This window comes from Rhineura floridana, chromosome 5 (assembly GCF_030035675.1).
Source record: "Rhineura floridana isolate rRhiFlo1 chromosome 5, rRhiFlo1.hap2, whole genome shotgun sequence".
NCBI lineage: Eukaryota > Metazoa > Chordata > Lepidosauria > Squamata > Rhineuridae > Rhineura > Rhineura floridana.
In genome coordinates, this window is record NC_084484.1 from 89,753,444 (window position 1) to 89,774,778 (window position 21,335).

The 21,335-nt window shown below is 42.8% G+C and overlaps 1 protein-coding gene across 1 annotated transcript in view; it reads left to right on the forward strand.

Annotated features, from left to right (window-relative positions):
* The window catches only part of TSPAN7 (tetraspanin 7), a 131,471-nt gene that overhangs the window by 89,623 nt on the left and 20,513 nt on the right, over positions 1-21,335 (forward strand). Inside the window, exons 2-3 of the mRNA XM_061627424.1 lie at positions 15,023-15,211; positions 20,467-20,541. Coding sequence (XP_061483408.1) covers positions 15,023-15,211; positions 20,467-20,541 — 264 coding nt within the window. The remainder of the gene's footprint in view (positions 1-15,022; positions 15,212-20,466; positions 20,542-21,335) is intronic.

Consider the following 21,335-nt stretch of genomic DNA (forward strand, 5'->3'; position numbering starts at 1 on the left):
AGCCAAGCAAATGCAGTGAAGATGACAAATTAATACCCCCCAAAGTGCATTGAAATGAGGCTGAGCCAGATTTATTTGTTGGCTGCCCTACAGCAATCAGCCACTCACTCTTATTTTAACACTAGGACAGTTATAACCTCTTTTTGATTTATGGCCACTCTACACATACTGATTGGGATGCTGGGCTGGAGTTAGCCCATGGCTGCCCCTTTCTGTAGCCAACATGACACGGCTGCCCCAGGCCAATGATTCTTTGCCCATCTACTCAATGTTGCTCTTATCTCACACTCTCTGTTCTGAGATCGTTTGTTCAATATTTTGCTGGAGTTCTCAGCTCTGGGCTTTCTTTTATCAGGTGCAAGAAGTGTGGGCAAAATCTCAGGCTGCATGTATACAAGCCTTCATTAAAATTCCTTCCGGTCCACTGATATACTATTAAAGCATATACCCACTGTATAACACATGGGCTCTGCCTGAATAAGTGGGAAGTCTTTATTGGTACTTGTGAAGTCATTATCAACAATGCTGTTGTTTAACAGGAAGATGATAGATGCCTCATTCCAGCACATGTTGGGTGCAGTCCTAAGAAAACATGCTGGCTTTCTATTTTATGCTGATGCCAGTAGTCTGTCAGCAGCATTGGATCAGCAAATCCCTCTATGGATTGCAGGTAATCAGTGCTCCAGTCCAGAGTCTGCATTGCAAAGTGCTATGCCTGGATACCCTCCATTTGTTTATTATTTTATTTATACCCTGCCCTTCCTCCCAGCAGGAGCCCATGCCACATATACCCTCCATGTTTCATTTGGGTGGAATATAGATTTATTTCTATGCCACCTCTTTGAATTTTTCCTGATCATAAACAGTTAATAGAAGTGGGATCAACAGCTAAATGTTTCAGTATGGAATGCTTCTGTTCAGGGTCCCAGCCAGCCAGCCATGCCCTGGCTTTATCCATTCTAGGATACTGCAATCCATTCCTCCTAGACATGCTGACTTCTCATTGGGCTGTTTGGGGTTCTCCCCATTTTTACAGTTCTTTCTAAAGCTTTTTGGAGGGGATTGTATGCTTGCAGTCTTGGTCCCCCATCTCCCCATGTCAGCTGATACTTCCCTCCTGTGTGTAGATGAATAATAATAATAATAATTTAATTTGTGGGTCGCCTATCTGGCCAATGGCCACTCTAGGCGACGTACAATTTAACAATACATTACATCATAATAAAATACATCATAAAATACAATATAACAATAAAACAATAAAACAGTTCCAGTACAGAGTAGTAGGCTATTGGTCGTAAAAATTTAACCCTCCCCGTAAGTCCCAAAGGCCTGTCTGAAGAGCCAGGTCTTCAAAGCTTGGCGGAATACATTCAGGGAAGGGGCATGTCGAAGGTCATACGGGAGGGAGTTCCAGAGAGTGGGGGCCGCCACTGAAAATGCCCTCTCTCTTGTCCCCGCCGACCTAGCTGTTTTAGTTGGTGGGATTGAGAGAAGGTCCTGTGTGGCTGATCTTGTTGGGCGGCATGGTTGGTGGCGCTGGAGGCGCTCCATCAGATAAACTGGGCCGAGACCGTATAGGGATTTAAAGGTTAATACCAACACCTTGAATTGGGCCCGGAAAATAACTGGAAGCCAGTGTAGGTTGAACAACACTGGGGTGATGTGTTCCCGGCGGCGACAGTTTGTAAGCAGTCGAGCCGCAGCATTCTGTATAAGTTGTAATTTCCGGACCGTTTTCAAGGGTAACCCCATGTAGAGCGCATTACAGTAATCCAACCGAGAGGTGACCAGGGCATGTACCACCAGTGGGAGCTGATGAGCAGGAAGGTAGGGCTGCAGTCTACGAATGAGGTGCAATTGATACCAAGCTGCCCGGCTCACTGCCAAAATCTGAGCCTCCATGGACAGCTTGGAATCAAGAACAACCCCAAGGCTGCGGACCTGGTCCTTGAGGGGCAATTTCACCCCATCGAACACCAGGTCAACATCTCCCAGCCTTCCCTTGTCTCCCACGAGTAGCACCTCAGTCTTATCAGGATTCAACTTCAGCCTGTTCCTTCCCATCCATCCACTCACGGATTCCAGGCACTTGGACATGGTCTCCACAGCAGACTCTGGTGAAGATTTAAATGAGAGATAGAGCTGAGTGTCATCCGCATATTGGTGACACTGCAGCCCAAATCTCCTGATGATTGTCCCCAGCGGCTTCATATAGATATTAAATAGCATGGGAGAGAGGATAGAGCCCTGTGGCACACCACAATTGAGAGGCCAAGGGTCTGAAACCTCCTCCCCCAATGCTACCTGTTGATGCCTGTCGGAAAGAAAGGAATGGAACCACCGTAGTACAGTGCCTCCTATTCCCGATTCCTCCAGGCGATGTAAAAGGATACTATGGTCGACAGTATCAAAAGCCGCTGAGAGATCGAGGAGGACAAGAAAGGTGAATTCTCCCCTATCTAATGCCCTCCTCATATCATCAACCAGAGCGACCAAGGCTGTTTCAGTTCCATGTCCAGTCCTGAAACCCGATTGGTATGGATCCAAATAATCCGTTTCATCCAAGTGTGTCGACAACTGATTAGCCACCACTCGCTCAATGATCTTGCCCAGGAATGGTAGATTCGAAATTGGGCGAAAGTTATTCAAAACTTGGGGATCCAAGGAGGACTTCTTTAAGATGGGCTTTACAATTGCCTCCTTGAGTGCTAATGGCATTACACCCTCCTCCAACGATGCATTGACCACCGCCTTAATCCCCTCGCCCAATTTCTCTTTGCAGCTCACAAGGAGCCACGATGGGCAAGGATCATTTAGACATGTGGTAGGCTTCACAGTCAAGAGCACCTTGTCCACATCCTCAGAAGGAAGAGGTCGAAACCGATCCCATTTGACCGGATTGCAACTGGCCAACTTTGTTTCATTTACTGTGTCCACGGCGTACGGAATTGAGCTCCGTAAATGTTCGATTTTGTCGGCAAAGTGCTTTGCTAATTTGTCACAGGAGGCCTTAGACTGTTCCAAGGGTTCCTGAGCAACTGGACCGACCAGGCTTCGGACCACTTGGAACAACCTCCTGGGACAGCACTCTGCGGACGCAATAGAGGCAGCAAAGAACCTCTTCTTTTCTGCCTTTATTGCCACTTGGTAGGCAGTTACTGCTGCTCTAACCTGTGTCCGGACATCTTCGGAATGGGATTTCCGCCACCGGCGTTCTAGTTGTCTCACCTCCTGTCTCAGATTTCACAACCGTGGAGTATACCAAGGTGCTAACTGAGTTCTGTTCAGGGGGAGAGTGTCATGGCCCCGTCAGAGGACTCCTCAGATGAGGACGACTCGGGAGTAACAGCAGCAGACCCAGGAGCAGCAGGAGACACGGAGGAGCCTCCTGAGAATCCAGCTCCTTCTGCCCCTCAGCTGCAGAGCACCCCAGGGACAGCAGAGGCCCTGCAGCCAGACACAGACAGTGAACAGGATACTCCCCCCTCACCGGCAGAACGTAGACAGCAGAAGGTCAGGCAGAAGAGAGGCAGGCCTGTCTCCTTAAGGCCCAAACGCTGAGGGCTCACACCTGCTGTCCATCCTGCTCTTTATAAGGCACACCTTGGCTGCAGCTTGTTGCTGACTGCAACGTCAAGCGTGGCTTTGTGTAGACCTAGTTTCCCTGCAGCATCTCTTTGACTGACCTCCTTGGCAATTGATCCCGGACCTCCACTGACCTTGCTTCTGGACGTCTGACTCGGCAAGTACGCTTCGGATAGGCCTGGCAGATTTACAACCCGACTGCTGGCTAAGGACTTTCCTTCCCTGCCAAAGACCCAGGAATTTCCAGCCCCCCCTGACACTGCTGATGCAGTGTAAAGCTGACAGAGAGGACGTTTCGGCGCCACGCGTTCCAGAGCCCTGGTGATCCCCTCATTCCACTCCATCACCAGGGTATCGACCGTGTGGCCTTCAGCAGGTTCCAATTCCCCAAGCGCAGTCAGGAATCCTTCTGGATCCATTAGGCGTCTGGGGCGGACCATTCTAATAGGTCCTTTTCCCCTACGGAGGGTGTGTGGTATTTTTATCAAGATGAGTACCAGCAGCTCATTTGTTAAAAAAGACTGGTTATAAGCAAGGAAATAACAACAATAATCATTTTATCAGAACTACCAAAAGGTTCTCAATACCAAAAGGCACCCTTCAAAAAATTACTTCAAAGTAAATAATATTATATTCATAAACCATTCTTCTTTAAAGTAGCTTTCATAACATAACTACTTAAAAGAAATCCTCCACACAGTGGAAGTGGTTTAAAAACGAACATTTGCCTACCACCCTGAAATCAGTTTCACAATTTTTATTTTCATGCAACATACCATGTTCAAATTATAAATGTTTTCAGAATACTAAAATTAAGTACACACTGTCGAGGTTCAGTTTCCAAGCAACTCACACATTATTGTGCCAGCCAAATAATTACACTATGTTGGCGTGTGCGTGTATAGATCATACAAGGATGGAATCCAAGAGTAGCATAGAACAGGAATAAGCCAGGCCAGGCAAGTTTCTTGTAAGAGTCTTTACTAGGCAAAGACATTAGACACAGTTCTCTCTAACCAGAAACCTTCCCCCACACTGAGACACAGCAAGATGTTTCCCTTATCTACTTCCCAGCCAGCTACTGACCTTGGCAAACCTGGCGCTCTGTTCTTCCAGCTTAACCCTTCTGCTTCAGGTTTCACTCTCTCTGCTAAAAACCCTGTCTGTGAGTCTCACAGCATGCTTCACTGACCAACAGCCCCCACCTGAGACTCACAGATTACAAAACTTCATGGTTCATTATTACATTTCTACAATATTAACTTTTCATTACAATACATATCAGTACATGGTTTGTTTTCTTACAGTTTCTATTTACATTTTCAGTTCAGTTCTTGTTTCAGGTTTCACTCTCTCTGCTAAAAACCCTGTCTGTGAGTCTCACAGCATGCTTCACTGACCAACAGCCCCCACCTGAGACTCACAGATTACAAAACTTCATGGTTCATTATTACATTTCTACAATATTAACTTTTCATTACAATACATATCAGTACATGGTTTGTTTTCTTACAGTTTCTATTTACATTTTCAGTTCAGTTCTTGTTTCTTTATTTCTTTATTCACACAAGTTTCACAATGTTCTGTTCACTTTTATTTGATAATACAATTTTATTTCATTCCTCAACACAATACTTCCACATTAGATCCATTGTTTCTTTATCTATTGGTCCTTCTTTTTCCCATTCTACTGGAATTTCATCTGTCTCATCATTCTTATGTGTAACATTAAATGTGAATCTCTGAGGTGGTTGACCTTTCGTTTTTCTTTCTGATCTCCTAACAGTATCTATTTCCATTTCTTCCTCACTCTCTATTTTACTTGGACTTGCACCTGTGTCTGCACTTGCACTTGGCATTTCTGTATCTTGCATTGCCATGTCTTCACTTCTCAGCCTTTTTACAGTACGTTTGCCACCGTGAATAAGATCAGTCAATGCAGTCCTTAATGGAATTTGCTGCCCAAAAGGAACATCTGCTGCTTCCTGCTTAACACTACTTGTTGTTTCGCAGGCAACCAAACTCTATAATATGAATTCTGAAATCCCAAAACGCGTCCTGCCTGAGCTCTTGAGCCTAATTTACCATGCCTTTTCTGTTTTGCAACATGTACCCAGCATTTTGCCCCAAAACGCTCTATGTGTTTCACCCTGGGCTTTCTTCCAGTCAACTTCTCATAGGGAGACATGCCTATTGTTCTGTGCATAAGGCGGTTCTGAATGTATGTAGTGTACAGAATACATTCACCCCAATAAGTGTTATTCATATCAGCATCTGCTAGCATGGCTCTCATTGAATCCTGCAATGACCGGTTCCTCCTCTCTGCAGTTCCGTTGGAGGATGGGCTGAAGGGAGCAGTGAGACTCTGTATTATTCCCTTCTTTTCCAAATATGTTTTAAATGAATTACTGGTAAATTCACCACCTCTATCTGATCTGATATTCTTGATAACAACCCCATATTGTGTCTCTGTTCTCTGTATAAATGCCTTTAATTTCTCTTCTGCTTCACTTTTCTTTTTCAATAAGAATACATGTGTAAATCTGGAGAAATCATCCATAATCACTAAATAAAACTTTGCTCCACCTTTTGAGCACTGAAAAGGTCCAGCCAAATCCACATGTATGAGCTGATAAGGTTCAGTGGTTGTGCTTGCACAGCTCTTATTTACCGGAGTCACAGTCATTTTTGTTTTATAGCATACCTCACATTCATCTACATGCTCACAATGTGTTAATTTTAAATCTTGACTATGCTTTGGGGTGTTTTGTACTTTCTCATAATGTGCGTGTGCCAGTTTTCTGTGCCATTCATGTAAACAATTATCGTGTTTATTTTTATTTACTCCTATCCAGGCACACATGGGTTTATCAAGATTGCACTCAACCATAAACATTTGATTCTGTAATTTCCCTTGCATACATATTTCACCATCTTTTCTCACATAACATCTATCCCCTTCAAATGTAATTTTACAACCTATTTGAGCCAATTTTCTTACTGATAGAATGTTATATTTTAAACCAGAAACCAATAATACATCTGTTAATATAGTTCCCAAAGTACATAACCTGAGTGTGCCTCTTGCAATCGTGTCCTGAGTCGATCCGTCAGCCAGATAAATCTTCTCCTGTATCGGCTTTGAAGTGTAAAATAAACTAGAGTCTGTGATTAGGCAATTAGACGCTCTGCTGTCGAGAAGCCACTTAGAGTTAATGAGTTTATTGTCCTCCTTAGTAACAAAGTTCACGCTTGTTCTCTGACTTCCAAAGTCCCTGTTATTTCTCTTCTTTAAACAATGTCTCTGTATATGTCCACGGGACCCACAAAAGTAACATATTTTATTCTCTTGCCTGTTTCTTTGATTTTGTTGTTGTTCAGCCACAGTCTCTTTTAACTCTGTTTTCTTATTCTCTTGTCTTCTATTCCACTCTTGTTGAAGTTTCTGTTCTACAAAGTCCAAATTTAGATTTCCGTCAGGTAAAGTTTCCAGACTCGATACCATTACGTCCCATTTTTGATCCAATGAAGATAACAGGATATAGACCATCTGAATGTCACTATGATGCATTCCTCTATCTTGCAGCTCAGCATTTAATCTCCGAAATTCAGCCAGATGCTCTATCATAGTCACTTCATCTGTAAAACGCATCTGATAAAGTTTCCGTGCTAAGCACAGCCTGCTCCCCACAGTTTGTTGCACATGAGCGGCTCTTAGCTTTTCCCACATCTGATTAGCTGTCGGCTCATTACTCACCAGCAACAGTTGAGAATCAGACAGCCCCAGAGTAATAAAAGCCTTCGCTTTCTCGTCTTTCTTCAACCACGCTGCTGAAGGAGCTGCCGGAGGGGGGTTTTCTACAACATCATTCAACTCTTCTCTAATCAGAACTGCTCTCATTCTCCATTTCCAGCTGGAGTAGTTTACAGCACTCAGTCTCTCCATCGGCATCCCGGATAACAGGTTTACAGCCATGTTGCCCACTCTTACTTGCCTCTTTCTTGCACTTTGTTTCTCTCTGCACCAATGCCACGTCAACGACTCTCGAACCCGCTACTTTGTATGATAAGCTGGGCTCATAACCCCTGTTGGCGTGTGCGTGTATAGATCATACAAGGATGGAATCCAAGGGTCGTATAGAACAGGAATAAGCCAGGCCAAGCAAGTTTCTTGTAAGAGTCTTTACTAGGCAAAGACATTAGACACAGTTCTTTCTAACCAGAAACCTTCCCCCACACTGAGACACAGCAAGATGTTTCCCTTATCTACTTCCCAGCCAGCTACTGACCTTGGCAAACCTGGCGCTCTGTTCTTCCAGCTTAACCCTTCTGCTTCAGGTTTCACTCTCTCTGCTAAAAACCCTGTCTGTGAGTCTCACAGCATGCTTCACTGACCAACACACTATGGGCAAGTAAGGACTATTATATTCAGTATATACCAGCACTTTTTCATGCAAGGGAAAAAATAGGCACTGTATTGAACCAAACAGGGCTTTACTGGATAATGAAAAAGCAAGAACCAAGTTAAAATAACATTATTTATACTTGGATATCCCATTTCCCTCACATGATGTCGGGACATAGATGCATTACTCTGCTTTGTTCTGTTGAGCATGGCACATGAGTCAATTTGGAAACAGAATTAGACTTTCTGTCATGATTGAGATCAGATTAAAGATCAGACTGAGCAGGGACAACTCCAGGAATGCTGGGGCCCTTGGGCATCAGCTTGCCCTGGGCCCCAGCATGTGTGTGTGTGCTCACACGCACACACATGCTCGCGGGGGCCCCACGCCCCTCTATCCACCTGTCTGCTGTCTTTTACCATTGCCCTTAATGAAGATGGCGGCCGCTGTTTCCGTAAGGGGATGATGCCTCTGCCGCCATCTTTGTTGATGGTACGTGTGCGTGCTATGCGCTTGCATCTCTGTCATCAACTAAGATGGCGGCAGGGGCTTCAGTACCTTAGGGAAACCGCAGCCGCCATCTTCATTAAGGACAGTGGTAAAAGACAGCAGACAGGTAGGTGGGGGTGTGGGGGGGCTGCGGATCACTGAAGGGGAGCGGAGGGGCGGCTGAGGGGCCCCCTGTAGCTCCAGGGGCCGTCAGGCCGGTGCCCCATTTGGCCGCCCTTTAGAACCGGCCCTGAGACTGAGTAACCAGGTCAATGTGCCTGTGTCAGGAGGGCCTCTTTCCTAGCATCTGTTGATGGACGAGTAGAGTTGAAGAAAAAGGTGGAGGGGAAAGCTCAGTCATAGATCCTGCCAGAACCAATGTTTGTTGATAGGACCACTCTCTATTTTAGGCATGAGGATCAGAAATATCCTGTCTCTTGTGTCCTCTATGATCGCTACTTCTCTCTCTTATAAAAATAAACTTGGTGGATCCTATTCCAAGATGGAACAGAGAGGAGCCCTTAAGGATGTGGTCACAGCACTTTTATTTGAGTTGAAACAGAAAGAAGACTGCAACACTTTTATTTTATCCTGAATTAAATATTAGTCTATACCATTGCAAAGGCTGAGGTCCAACGAAGAACTAGAGAACTTAAGAATGCCTGGTGGATGAAGAAAGCTCAAGAAATGGAGCATTTTGCAGAAGCTCATGCTGTACGGGGTTTTTTTAATGCCACAAAGGCCATCTATGGACGAACATATATGGTACAAATCCCTTACATTCAATGGATGGTACCAAACTTCTTAAAGATAAAGAGTGTATTGCACTGCGCTGGAAAGAGCATTACCACGACCTCCTTAATCATAACTCTGTTGTGTCTGGTGAGGTCTTCTTGCAAATTCTACAACAGCAAACTAGAGACAAGCTTGCAGTATCTCCTAATTTGGATGAAATCAGTAAAGCCATTAATCAAATGAAGAATAACAAAGCTAGTGGACTTGATGGGATTCCAGCTGAAGAAGGTGGGCCTGAATTTACACAACAACTTCATAAGCTCATCAAAACGGTCTGGATGAGGGAGGAGATCCTGGAAGACTTTAGGGATGCCATAATTATCACTCTTTTAAAGAAGGGTGATTGAACAGATTGTAGGAACTATTGAGACATCTCACTTCTTGCTACCCCAGGTAAAATCTTTGCAAGGATCCTCACAAATCACCTCCTACCTATCTCAGAAGATATCCTCCCCAAATCCCAAAATGGTTTCCACCCTTCCAGGGGACAGTGGACATGATCTTCATTGCACAACAGCTTCAAGAAAAATGCTGGATCCGGAGGTCAAGAACATGGATAAAGGAGGAGGAGGAGGCAGCAGCAGAATGGAGATAAAGAACTTATGAATAAAAATACAGTTACAATTACAATTGCTCTGAAAGTAACTGATTACTTTACTTTTCCTCCAAAGTAATCAGAAGATAGCAATGGTGGTCTCTCAGCTGGTAAGGGTAGTGGGGAGGGAGGCTGAGGCCACTACACAGATCTTTAAGTTAAAATACTGCAAATGCAGCACAGTAGCCAGAGAGGATGGTGGAGGCCACTTTGTGTGCCACGTGCAAACACAGTATTCTCTCTCTCTCTCTCTCTCTCTCTCTCACACACACACACACACGCACACACACACACACACACACACACACACACACACACACTGTCATCTTTCACCTCCACAGTTCTTTATCTCCATTCTGCTGCTGCCTCCTCCTCCTCCTTTATCCATGTTCTTGACCTCCGGAACCTTTTCCCCTCCACTCCATTCTTCACTACCACTATCCATTTTTTAAAATAATTGTTTTCTCCACTCCACCCCGTCTCACTCTCTGCCTCCTCCCTCGTCTCCTCCTACCCATCCACAGAGCATGAGGAAAGAGCGATACTGCACAGAAGCCCAATTTGAGGCACATGATTTTCATCCACAAATCAGAGGGGCAGAAGACTCCCCCCCCCAAGTAATGAACATAAGAACCTAAGAAGAGCCTGCTGGATCAGGCCAGTGGCCCATCTAGTCCAGCATCCTGTTCTCACAGTGGCCACAATGCCCAAAAGTAATTCTGGAAACGTTACAATTACTCCACAAAAGTAGTAAAATTACTCCTAGTTCTATTACAATCAAAATGTAAAGGAATTACCCACTCGTTACTCAAAAAAGTAATGAATTACAAGTAATTCGTTACTTGTAACTAGCTACTTCCAAGCTCTGGTAAGGAGTGATCGCCAATGAATGAATGATTAGTCAATGAACTTCTTGAAATATTTTCATTGTCTTGGATTCAAGAGCATGTATTATTTGCCTCTTTGCATTTGAAAGCAGCTTTAGTTCTTTTTGTGTCCTTCACAATTCCAAAATGTCAGTTTTAAATGTTAGTATGTAAAGGCTTGTTAAGAACTAATGAACAAGCTATTTAGAAGCAGTTTCTTGCTGATTGTGATCTCTTATGTTAGATAGCATTATTTGTTTCCTTAAAGTATTTTATTCTACCATGCCTCTATTTTCTCAAACCAAGGAGGCAATGAGATTGAGAATGGGCAGTAATAAGTGGCTGCTGAACAAAAGGTGTGTGGGAGCTGCTGCCTCATTGTGTTTGAAAAGTACTTGATGAACACATGTTTTACACATCACAATTTTATTTAGTTGTTTTATTCTAAATATATATATATATATATATATATATACTTAGCACTAAGCTTTGCATCCCAAAACCTTGCAAATATCTATTTTGCCTGTGCAATTTGGGTTCCAAACACGTTAATGCATCTATCGTCCCCCTGATCAAAATGCTCAGGGAGACCTTGAGATGAGATATGAAATTGAGGAAGCATCCAAACTAGGAAATGTGGTAGTAATGGGTGACTTCAACTACCCGGACATAGACTGGCCGCATATGTGTTCCAGTCATGACAAAGAAGCAAAGTTTCTAGATATTCTAAATGACTATTCCCTAGACCAGTTGGTCATGGAACCGACCAGAGGGACGGCAACCCTGGACTTAATCCTCAGTGGGGACCGGGACCTGGTGCGAGATGTAAGTGTTGTTGAACCGATTGGGAGCAGTGACCACAGTGCTATTAAATTAAACATACATGTAACTGGCTAATTGCCAAGAAAATCCAACACGGTCACATTTGACTTCAAAAGAGGAAACTTCACAAAAATGAGGGGATTGGTAAAAAGAAAGCTGAAAAACAAAGTCCAGAGGGTCACATCACTCGAAAATGCTTGGAAGTTGTTCAAAAACACTATATTAGAAGCTCAACTGGAGTGCATACCGCAGATCAGAAAAGGTACCGCCAGGGCCAAGAAGATGCCAGCATGGTTAACGACCAAAGTCAAGGAAGCTCTTAGAGGCAAAAAGTCTTCCTTCAGAAAATGGAAGTCTTGTCCGAATGAAGAAAATAAAAAAGAACATAAACTCTGGCAAAAGAAATGCAAGAAGACAATAAGGGATGCTAAAAAAGAATTTGAGGAGCACATTGCTAAGAACATAAAAACCAACAACAAAAAATTCTATAAATACATTCAAAGCAGGAGACCATCTAGGGAGACGATTGGACCCTTGGATGATAAGGGAGTCCAAGGTGTACTAAAGAACGATAAGGAGATTGCAGAGAAGCTAAATGAATTCTTTGCATCTGTCTTCACAGTGGAAGATATAGGGCAGATCCCTGAACCTGAACTAACATTTGCAGGAAGGGATTCTGAGGAACTGAGACAAATAGTGGTAACGAGAGAGGAAGTTCTAAGCTTAATGGACAATATAAAAACTGAGAAATCACCGGGCCCGGATGGCATCCACCCGAGAGTTCTCAAAGAACTCAAAGGTGAAATTGCTGATCTGCTAACTAAAATATGTAACTTGTCCCTTGGGTCCTCCTCCGTGCCTGAGGACTGGAAAGTGGCAAATGTAACGCCAATCTTCAAAAAGGGATCCAGAGGGGATCCCGGAAATTACAGGCCAGTTAGCTTAACTTCTGTCCCTGGAAAACTGGTAGAAAGTATAATTAAAGCTAGTTTAACTAAGCACATAGAAGAACAAGCCTTGCTGAAGCAGAGCCAGCATGGCTTCTGCAAGGGAAAGTCCTGTCTCAGTAACCTATTAGAATTCTTTGAGAGTGTCAACAAGCATATAGATAGAGGTGATCCAGTGGACATAGTGTACTTAGACTTTCAAAAAGCGTTTGACAAGGTACCTCACCAAAGGCTTCTGAGGAAGCTTAGCAGTCATGGAATAAGAGGAGAGGTCCTCTTGTGGATAAGAAATTGGTTAAGAAGCAGAAAGCAGAGAGTAGGAATAAACGGACAGTTCTCCCAATGGAGGGCTGTAGAAAGTGGAGTCCCTCAAGGATCGGTATTGGGACCTGTACTTTTCAACTTGTTCATTAATGACCTAGAATTAGGAGTGAGCAGTGAAGTGGCCAAGTTTGCTGACGACACTAAATTGTTCAGGGTTGTTAAAACAAAAAGGGATTGCGAAGAGCTCCAAAAAGACCTCTCCAAACTGAGTGAAAAATGAGGAAGAAAAATGGCAAATGCAATTCAATATAAACAAGTGTAAAATTATGCATATTGGAGCAAAAAATCTTAATTTCACATATACGCCCATGGGGTCTGAACTGGCGGTGACCGACCAGGAGAGAGACCTCGGGGTTGTAGTGGACAGCACGATGAAAATGTTGACCCAGTGTGCGGCAGCTGTGAAAAAGGCAAATTCCATGCTAGCGATAATTAGGAAAGGTATTGAAAATAAAACAGCCGATATCATAATGCCGTTGTATAAATCTATGGTGCGGCCGCATTTGGAATACTGTGTACAGTTCTGGTCGCCTCATCTCAAAAAGGATATTCTAGAGTTGGAAAAGGTTCAGAAGAGGGCAACCAGAATGATCAAGGGGATGGAGCGACTCCCTTACGAGGAAAGGTTGCAGCATTTGGGGCTTTTTAGTTTAGAGAAAAGGCGGGTCAGAGGAGACATGATAGAACTGTATAAAATTATGTATGGCATTGAGAAAGTGGATAGAGAAAAGTTCTTCTCCCTCTCTCATAATACTAGAACTCGTGGACATTCAAAGAAGCTGAATGTTGGAAGATTCAGGACAGACAAAAGGAAGTACTTCTTTACTCAGCGCATAGTTAAACTATGGAATTTGCTCCCACAAGATGCAGTAATGGCCACCAGCTTGGACGGCTTTAAAAGAAGATTAGACAAATTCATGGAGGACAGGGCTATCAATGGCTACTAGCCATGATGTCTGTGCTCTGCCACCCTAGTCAGAGGCAGCATGCTTCTGAAAACCAGTTGCCGGAAGCCTCAGGAGGGGAGAGTGTTCTTGCACTCGGGTCCTGCTTGCGGGCTTCCCCCAGGCACCTGGTTGGCCACTGTGAGAACAGGATGCTGGACTAGATGGGCCACTGGCCTGATCCAGCAGGCTCTTCTTATGTTCTTATGTTCTTAATGCAGAGGGGGGAAATACATTTTTGCAGGTTTTAGAGCCACTGTGGTGTAGTGGTTAGAGTGTTGGACTATGCCCTGGGAGACCAGGGTTCGAATCCCCACACAGCCATGAAGCTCACTGGGTGACCTTGGGCCAGTCACTGCCTCTCAGCCTCAGAGGAAGGCAATGGTAAACCTGCTCTGAATACTGCTTACCATGAAAACCCTATTCATAGGGTCGCCGTAAGTCAGAATAGACTTGAAGGCATTACATTTACATTTAGGCTTGATAACTGCTTACGGAAAATCCTATGCGAGAAGTGTTCTGTAAGCAGTACACAAATGGATCAACTTACTGTGTCCACTAGATGTCAGCAAAGAACATATATGTGCCTCCATATTACAGTATCCATCTCTGCACCAGCAGTAATACAAAACATGCAGTATTTCTGTGTCATGATGTAACAGATGAAAGGCCTTGTGCTCAGACTATTTTCTTATAATATGCTGCATAGAGACAAATCTTCCTGGATTTTGAGAGCACTAGAGTTTCTTTTCCACATTTCTTCCAAGGAAAGGTTCTTTGACTGAACTTTTGATCTTGTAGATTAGATCAAGACATAAACCAGCATTGTTTAATATTAGCCCCCATTATGAATGCAAAACTCACTGCAGATGAAATGCATATTTGAGTTTTCTCCTACATTCTTCCCAACATCAACAGGATTTATACATGGTATAGACAGCATGAGAAAAGATATGTCAAAAGAATTTGGTGCAAGGTCCCACGAGTACACTGGGTGCTTTGTTCCCTAAAATGGCCTGTGTGGGTTGCTGGTTGTTTGCTATGGAACTTTGACTTTTCGTACTGCTTGCTGCTTGCCCCCAAACAGGGAAGAAATATTTTGTACTGTCAACTCCTGTGAAACTAATCGTATGTATTGCTTCAACAGCTATTCTGTTATGCTTTTAAAAGTCTGCATGTTCAGTATCACCATATATTGATTCTAATCCACTCTGACCTTGCCTTCTTTCTGCCTCTTACATTCCAGATAACTGGTGTTATCCTTCTTGCTGTTGGTGTCTGGGGGAAGCTGACTTTAGGCACATATATCTCTCTCATTGCTGAAAACTCCACTAATGCTCCTTATGTCCTCATTGGTACGGGTACCACCATTATTGTCTTTGGCTTGTTCGGTTGCTTCGCCACTTGTCGTGGTAGCCCATGGATGCTGAAACTGGTGAGTATCTAGTCAGATAACTTGATGGTAGAATGCAGAAAATGGTTAATGCAGCATGCAGAGCAAGAGTGTGTAATTACCTTATTTTTAGTCACCAAAGAGACGTTCATATGAAAAGCCTGCCACTCCTGGTATAAGGTCCCGGAAATGACTTATAGAAACAGTCCCACAGTTTCGGGTTGAGTTACACATTCAGAAAAACGTCAACAGTATATACAGTCCTTTTGAACTTCAGAATGCAAGTAGGAGATTGCTTGTTTAAATGCTATGAGATGTCAGAAATAGCCTTGCCTATGGAAAGGTAGTATTGTATCAGAATGAAGGGCTCTAACTTAGTCATGTTCTTGACTGGCTGCTTTCTGTGCAAGGAGATATTTTATGTTTGCAGGGCATTCAAATATATAATAACATTTCCATTCTGCATCGCATGTGTGTTTTTCTCCTTTACTGTGTGTATAAACCCTTAAAGCATAGTTTACAGCACAAACCTAACCATGTGTCCTCAGAAAGAAGGCCTGTTGAATTCAGTGGGGCTTACTCCCCGGCAAATGGGGTTTGAATTGCAGCCTTAGGAATCAGCCCTTAGTAAACTGCAGGTTTCCTTATATTTAAAATGTGTGAAATAATAATATACACGATGGATATGTCTTCCTGGTATTCTCTTAATGTATTTTCTAGAAATAGGTTAGGATCTAGTTTCGTAGGACTGAGTGCTAAGGTACAGTTCTGTCAGCTATTGTGGATGAATACCATCCCAAAGTTTTGCAAAGTAATTTTGAAGTTTAAATGAACCGTGAATGAAGGTGAAAGAAGCAACAACTATGTTGTTTTAAAAAAACACCAGTCTTAAATAATACAAAAAGTGCCTTGAGCCTCACAATATTTGTGTACACTTATAAATGAGGTTAATTCAGACTAATAGAAAGCAAAAGAGAGGTTTTTGAAAAGCAGAACATGCACGTTCACTTTCAGTTATAGGAAAAGGGGGTCACTTTCATTGTCATGCATTAAAATGAAAATGCGATAGATAACGGTGAGGGAAAAACTACAAGCACACTCAAATTTGTGTCCTTGGTTTAGCAGGGCTTCCTCTGCTAATTCATAAACATATTGGCTGCAGTCCTGAGGTCTACACAGAAGTGACCAATATGCACATTGTGATGGATTCATGCAGAGCTTTCCCTGGCAACAGCTCCCAGTGAGCTTGCTTGAATGAGCCAAGCATCAAGCCACTAGTGAGCCAGCTGGCAGCTGCTGCCAGGGAAAGCGCACCAGAAAGCCCTGAGCAGCGTGCAGACATTGCTTCCATGGGGCCCAGGAGATTGCGGCTATCACGTGAAAACCAGTGCCATGGGTCCTAGTGGAATTTGTTCCCATGCTTGGATTGGGATGGGCGAATCTGTCAATTTTGTCTTCTCTCAGTTTCTTATTTTTCCCAATAGTCAATTCTCCACATTTCTACATCAGTTTGGGATTTTTTTTAAAAAAGTCTTCATGAAAATTCATCAGCGAATTTCTCCTAACATATGCATGTTTGTATGTTGTATTTTGCCTAATATACACATTTTTTATTTTAAACTATTAATATCCTCCCTTATAGTTTCAAAGAAATCTACAAGACAGCAAACTTAACATTTAAAATCCAGTAAAAATACAAAATCAATATAATCAGTGAAACAAATCGTAGAACACAGCATAAAACAATAAACACCCTAAAAACTACAAAGCAGGACAATCTCAAGGCTCAGGGCAAGTGACAATAGTTCCTTCCTGTTTTTTATGTTTACAACATCGCATAAGATAAGTATTAATCCACACCACCAATGTTTATTGCTAGGGCCAGATCCTGTGTTTTCTGTCTTTTTTGTACTGCCTTTGAACTCCTAGGTATTCAAAGGAATAAAGCTGCAGGCTGCAGTTCTATATGCCAGTCTTCACCAGCCCTCCAGATATATTGGTCTACAACCTGCATCGGCCCCAGCAAAGCTGATGGGAGTTTAGTCCCTCAGCGACTCAGAGGGAGCTCCTCACCAACCTGACTCGGCCATGTCACCACTCATCTCCCTCCCTGTCAGATATCTGGGTGGCCATTTTAGCAGAGGGTGGGTGAGAATGCTGCATTTGAAGGGGGTGAAGCTTCGCTTCCATCCACGTCCACCTGCCATCTTCTTTTACCCAAAATGTAATGCACAAGCCTATAGATCTATAAAATCCAGCCTATCATTCTATGAAATCTATACCTTTCATAAATTGATAGACTGGGACGTTACATTTATTTATTTTATTTTATGGGAACATTTGGGGCAAACTATGGAATTTGCTCCCACAAGATGCAGTAATGGCCACCAGCTTGGATGGCTTTAAAAGACGATTAGACAAATTCATGGAGGACAGGGCTATCAATGGCTACTAGCCGTGATGGCTGTGCTGTGCCACCCTAGTCAGAGGCAGCATGCTTCTGAAAACCAGTTGCCGGAAGCCTCAGGAGGGGAGAGTGTTCTTGCACTCGGGTCCTGCTTGCGGGCTTCCCCCAGGCACCTGGTTGGCCACTGTGAGAACAGGATGCTGGACTAGATGGGCCACTGGCCTGATCCAGCAGGCTCTTCTTATGTTCTTAAATTAAGGTGGTGGATGTTCACCGCAGACTAGAGCTGAGCTTTACTCCCATTCAGAAGCAGCTCTGCTGCCTGCCCCTTATTAAAATGCCATCCGTGGGGCTGGCAGGGGGAGTGTTGAGGGGTGTTCCTACTGCTGTTGCAGCAGGAAAAAAATTGCATGTGGTTGTGTCCATGCCAGGGAGGCAAGGGTCAATTGGTAGCACCATGCTAAGCATTCCCTAAAGTCTGGCATTTCCATATCCTCAGCTGTTGAAGAAGGTGAAAGCATTACCAGGGCCATCCTGGCAAGGAATTACCTCATACCTCAGAGCTGGGTAACTTCTGCCTACTCACAGACTAATATTTAATGCGGAGATTCCAGGAAAAGTACAAATTCTACCCAGTGCTTCACCTCTTGGGGGAAACTGTCCAAGGATTTAAGAAATTCTCCAGAGCAATTCAGAAGGATTAGAACAGAGGTTGCTGGACTGTCTGCTATCATTCCTAACTATTGGCTGTACCAGCTGGGGCTGATGGGAGCTGGAGTCCAACAACACCTGGAAGGTCACAGGTTAACTAGCCCCTGGGTGTGAAAGTGGATGGAAAGTAGAAATCCAATATAAGGCAGCTTTGCTGTCTCCTTTAGTTTTTTTTAAAAGGAAGCCAGACGGTTGAGCTGACTGCCCCTTAGAGGTCAGCGCTAATATAGACCAAGTTCATTGCACTTGTCTCGTCTTAGACCACCTTTTGAAATTTTAGCAGATATGGGATTTCTGAGGACCACTCAATGTGTTGATTTTTCTTTTATCTAGCTTTACTGTTGACTTGACAATGTGTGGGTGGCTATTCATGAACGCAGGCAAATGTTGCTTCTTTTTGCCTCAAGCAGATGCATCAGGAAGAGCCCCCCCCCCGCAAAAGAAAAGCCTTCTGAAGTTAGGGAGGACCTTTATGGTGATTGTGTTTGCATGTGAAATACCCTCCCTAGGAAGGCTTGCCCAGCACCAAATATGATGCCTTTTCTGCACCAGGTGAAGACATTTTTAGCTGGCTAAGCCTCCCAGTATGCTACCTAGCTAGTTTTCCTGTTTCTTATTTCTATGATCTGTTTTTATTTATTTATTTATTTATTACATTTATATACCGCCCCATAGCCAAAGCTCTCAGGGCGGTTTGCAGCTTTTTACTGTTTCTGTTGCATTAGTTTTAAATTAATGAGCGCAGATATTCTTTACTTTTTTTTGTGAGCCAGCCTGGGAGCCTTCATAAACAGAAGGCTGATATTCAAACACCTTAAATAGATAAAGCAGCTTCCCAATGTATCTAAAGCAGGAAAGCCTTTTGTACAGCATTTACCTGTGATATATGCTTTTTCCGCAAAGAGATTAAAGTTATAAATATAAAATGTTCAATATAGAAGAAAAAGAGGGAGCTGCACCCAAAAACAGAGGGTGCATTAGGAGCTTAATAAGCATAGGTATGAACGAAGCTCATGAGAGGAGCCACAACTATTTTGCTTCTCCATAAGTGTGAGCCAACAAACAGGCCAGGTCGTTTCAGTGAACTATAGTTTCCTGTTTTGTCTGAATTGGGAAGCTGTGGTTAGTGGCTTTGCAGCAAGTGAGGATATGAATCCAACTTCAGACCATGATTTCATATCCTGGCTTGTTCCAAATCAATCAACCATTGTTTCCTGGTTCAGTCAAAACAGGAAACTATAGTTCACTGGAGACATACTGGCTCGTTTGCTGTCTCACTCATTACTGTGAAGGGAGAAGAGAAGGAGCTGCATATACAACCAAAGGACTCGTTCATATCTTGGCTTATTAAGCTGAAATGTGATCATCCAACCATGGATTTGTGATGTGTAGTGCAATCCTATGAGTATTTACTCAGAAATGTTCAGCGGCGGTTTACTTCCAGGTAAGTGTACATAGGATTGCATCCTTAATATATTATACAGGTATTCTTTTGTATAAATACCATAACAATGTTTACTCAAATAGCACATTTTAAAACTATTTCTGAATTATTACTATTATTGTTGTTGCTAAATTGATGTCCCTCCCTTTTTCCCAGAAGGAGCCCAGGGCAGCAAACAAAACACTAAAAACACTCTTAAACATTTTTTTAAAAGGCTTTAAAATATAATAAAACATCTTTAAAAACACCTTTAAAAAAAAGCTTTAAAAACATTAAAAAGCAATTCCCACACAGACACAGACTGGGATAAGGTCTCTACTTAAAAGGCTTGTTGGAAGAGAAATTGTGGCTTATATGTTGTTTTAAACTTGAAGAATGTCCCTTGAAAAATGGTTTCATATCTAAAACAAATTGGGCTTACCAATTTGTGGGATACTGTTTTCCCTGTATCTCTTGAAGATCCCTGTTTTCCCTTTTTTCCACCTGATTTTGAATAAATAATTGTAATATTGAGGAAAATGGGAATAATTTGGCTTCCAGTTTTTTGCCGAACAATGTACATGTTTTATATTCCTTGATATGCTCAAATACAATTTGCAGAATTGCTCTTTGTGTAGATACAGTATTTATTGCATTCCCTGAATGGTTGCTTTTTTAAACATAGAAGCACCCAGATAGGGATGAAGGCCCTGTGCGATGTGAGTAATCTTTTCTATTCTTCCTCTTGTCTTTCAGTATGCTATGTTCTTATCTCTGGTCTTCCTGGCTGAGCTAGTGGCTGGTATTTCAGGGTTTGTGTTCCGCCATGAGGTGAGTATACATTATGTGTTGATTAAGGTGGTGGCAGCATGGCTCTGAGCAGATTTTGCTGAACCCTCTTTGGGTACTGGGTTTGATTACCTAAGGTTACAATGTTCAGCTGTTCGATATGCATCCTGGGTGATGCAGCTATTTTACTTTGCAACAAGATGTGCTGTCAAAAAAACCCTCACAAACATAAACCCTGTTATCATTCCAAATGAAAGGATTTAGCTAAAGCCTTGGGCTTTTGCAGTACGGTATTTACTTTTGAGATAAAATTCTTTATATGTTCATGTAAGATCTTCTTTACCGTGTTGCATATGCTGAAGATGATAAAATAGCTTAAATTCTTTGTATAAATGCTGCTACTTCAGTCAAGCAGGCATTTGATTGTATAGTGCTGAGAGGATTTCCAAGAATGCAAAGCCAAACTAAACTTGCTGTCTTGTAAATCTTTTGTATTTCCTGTGCTAAGAAGCAGCAATGAAGCTAGAAAAAGGAAGAGTAAAAAAATGGGTTAGTGAGAAACAGTGAATTAAAAAAACAATTTGGGTTTATAATGCCAATATCTCTTGGCCCACTTCATACATACTGTGGTCTGTTGCTGTTTTTCTCTAAAAGGTGGTCAAAAACTTTGTTGCTTAGTTTATTAAACTTGTTCATTGGTTCCTACAACCAATGGAAATCCTGCAGCAACTTACAAAAAATAAAAATACAAGAACCAGTTTAGAACCTTTAGAACAGTATAATAATTCTAAGTTAAGCCATGTTCATACCCTCTGCTACCTCCGAATCTGAACATC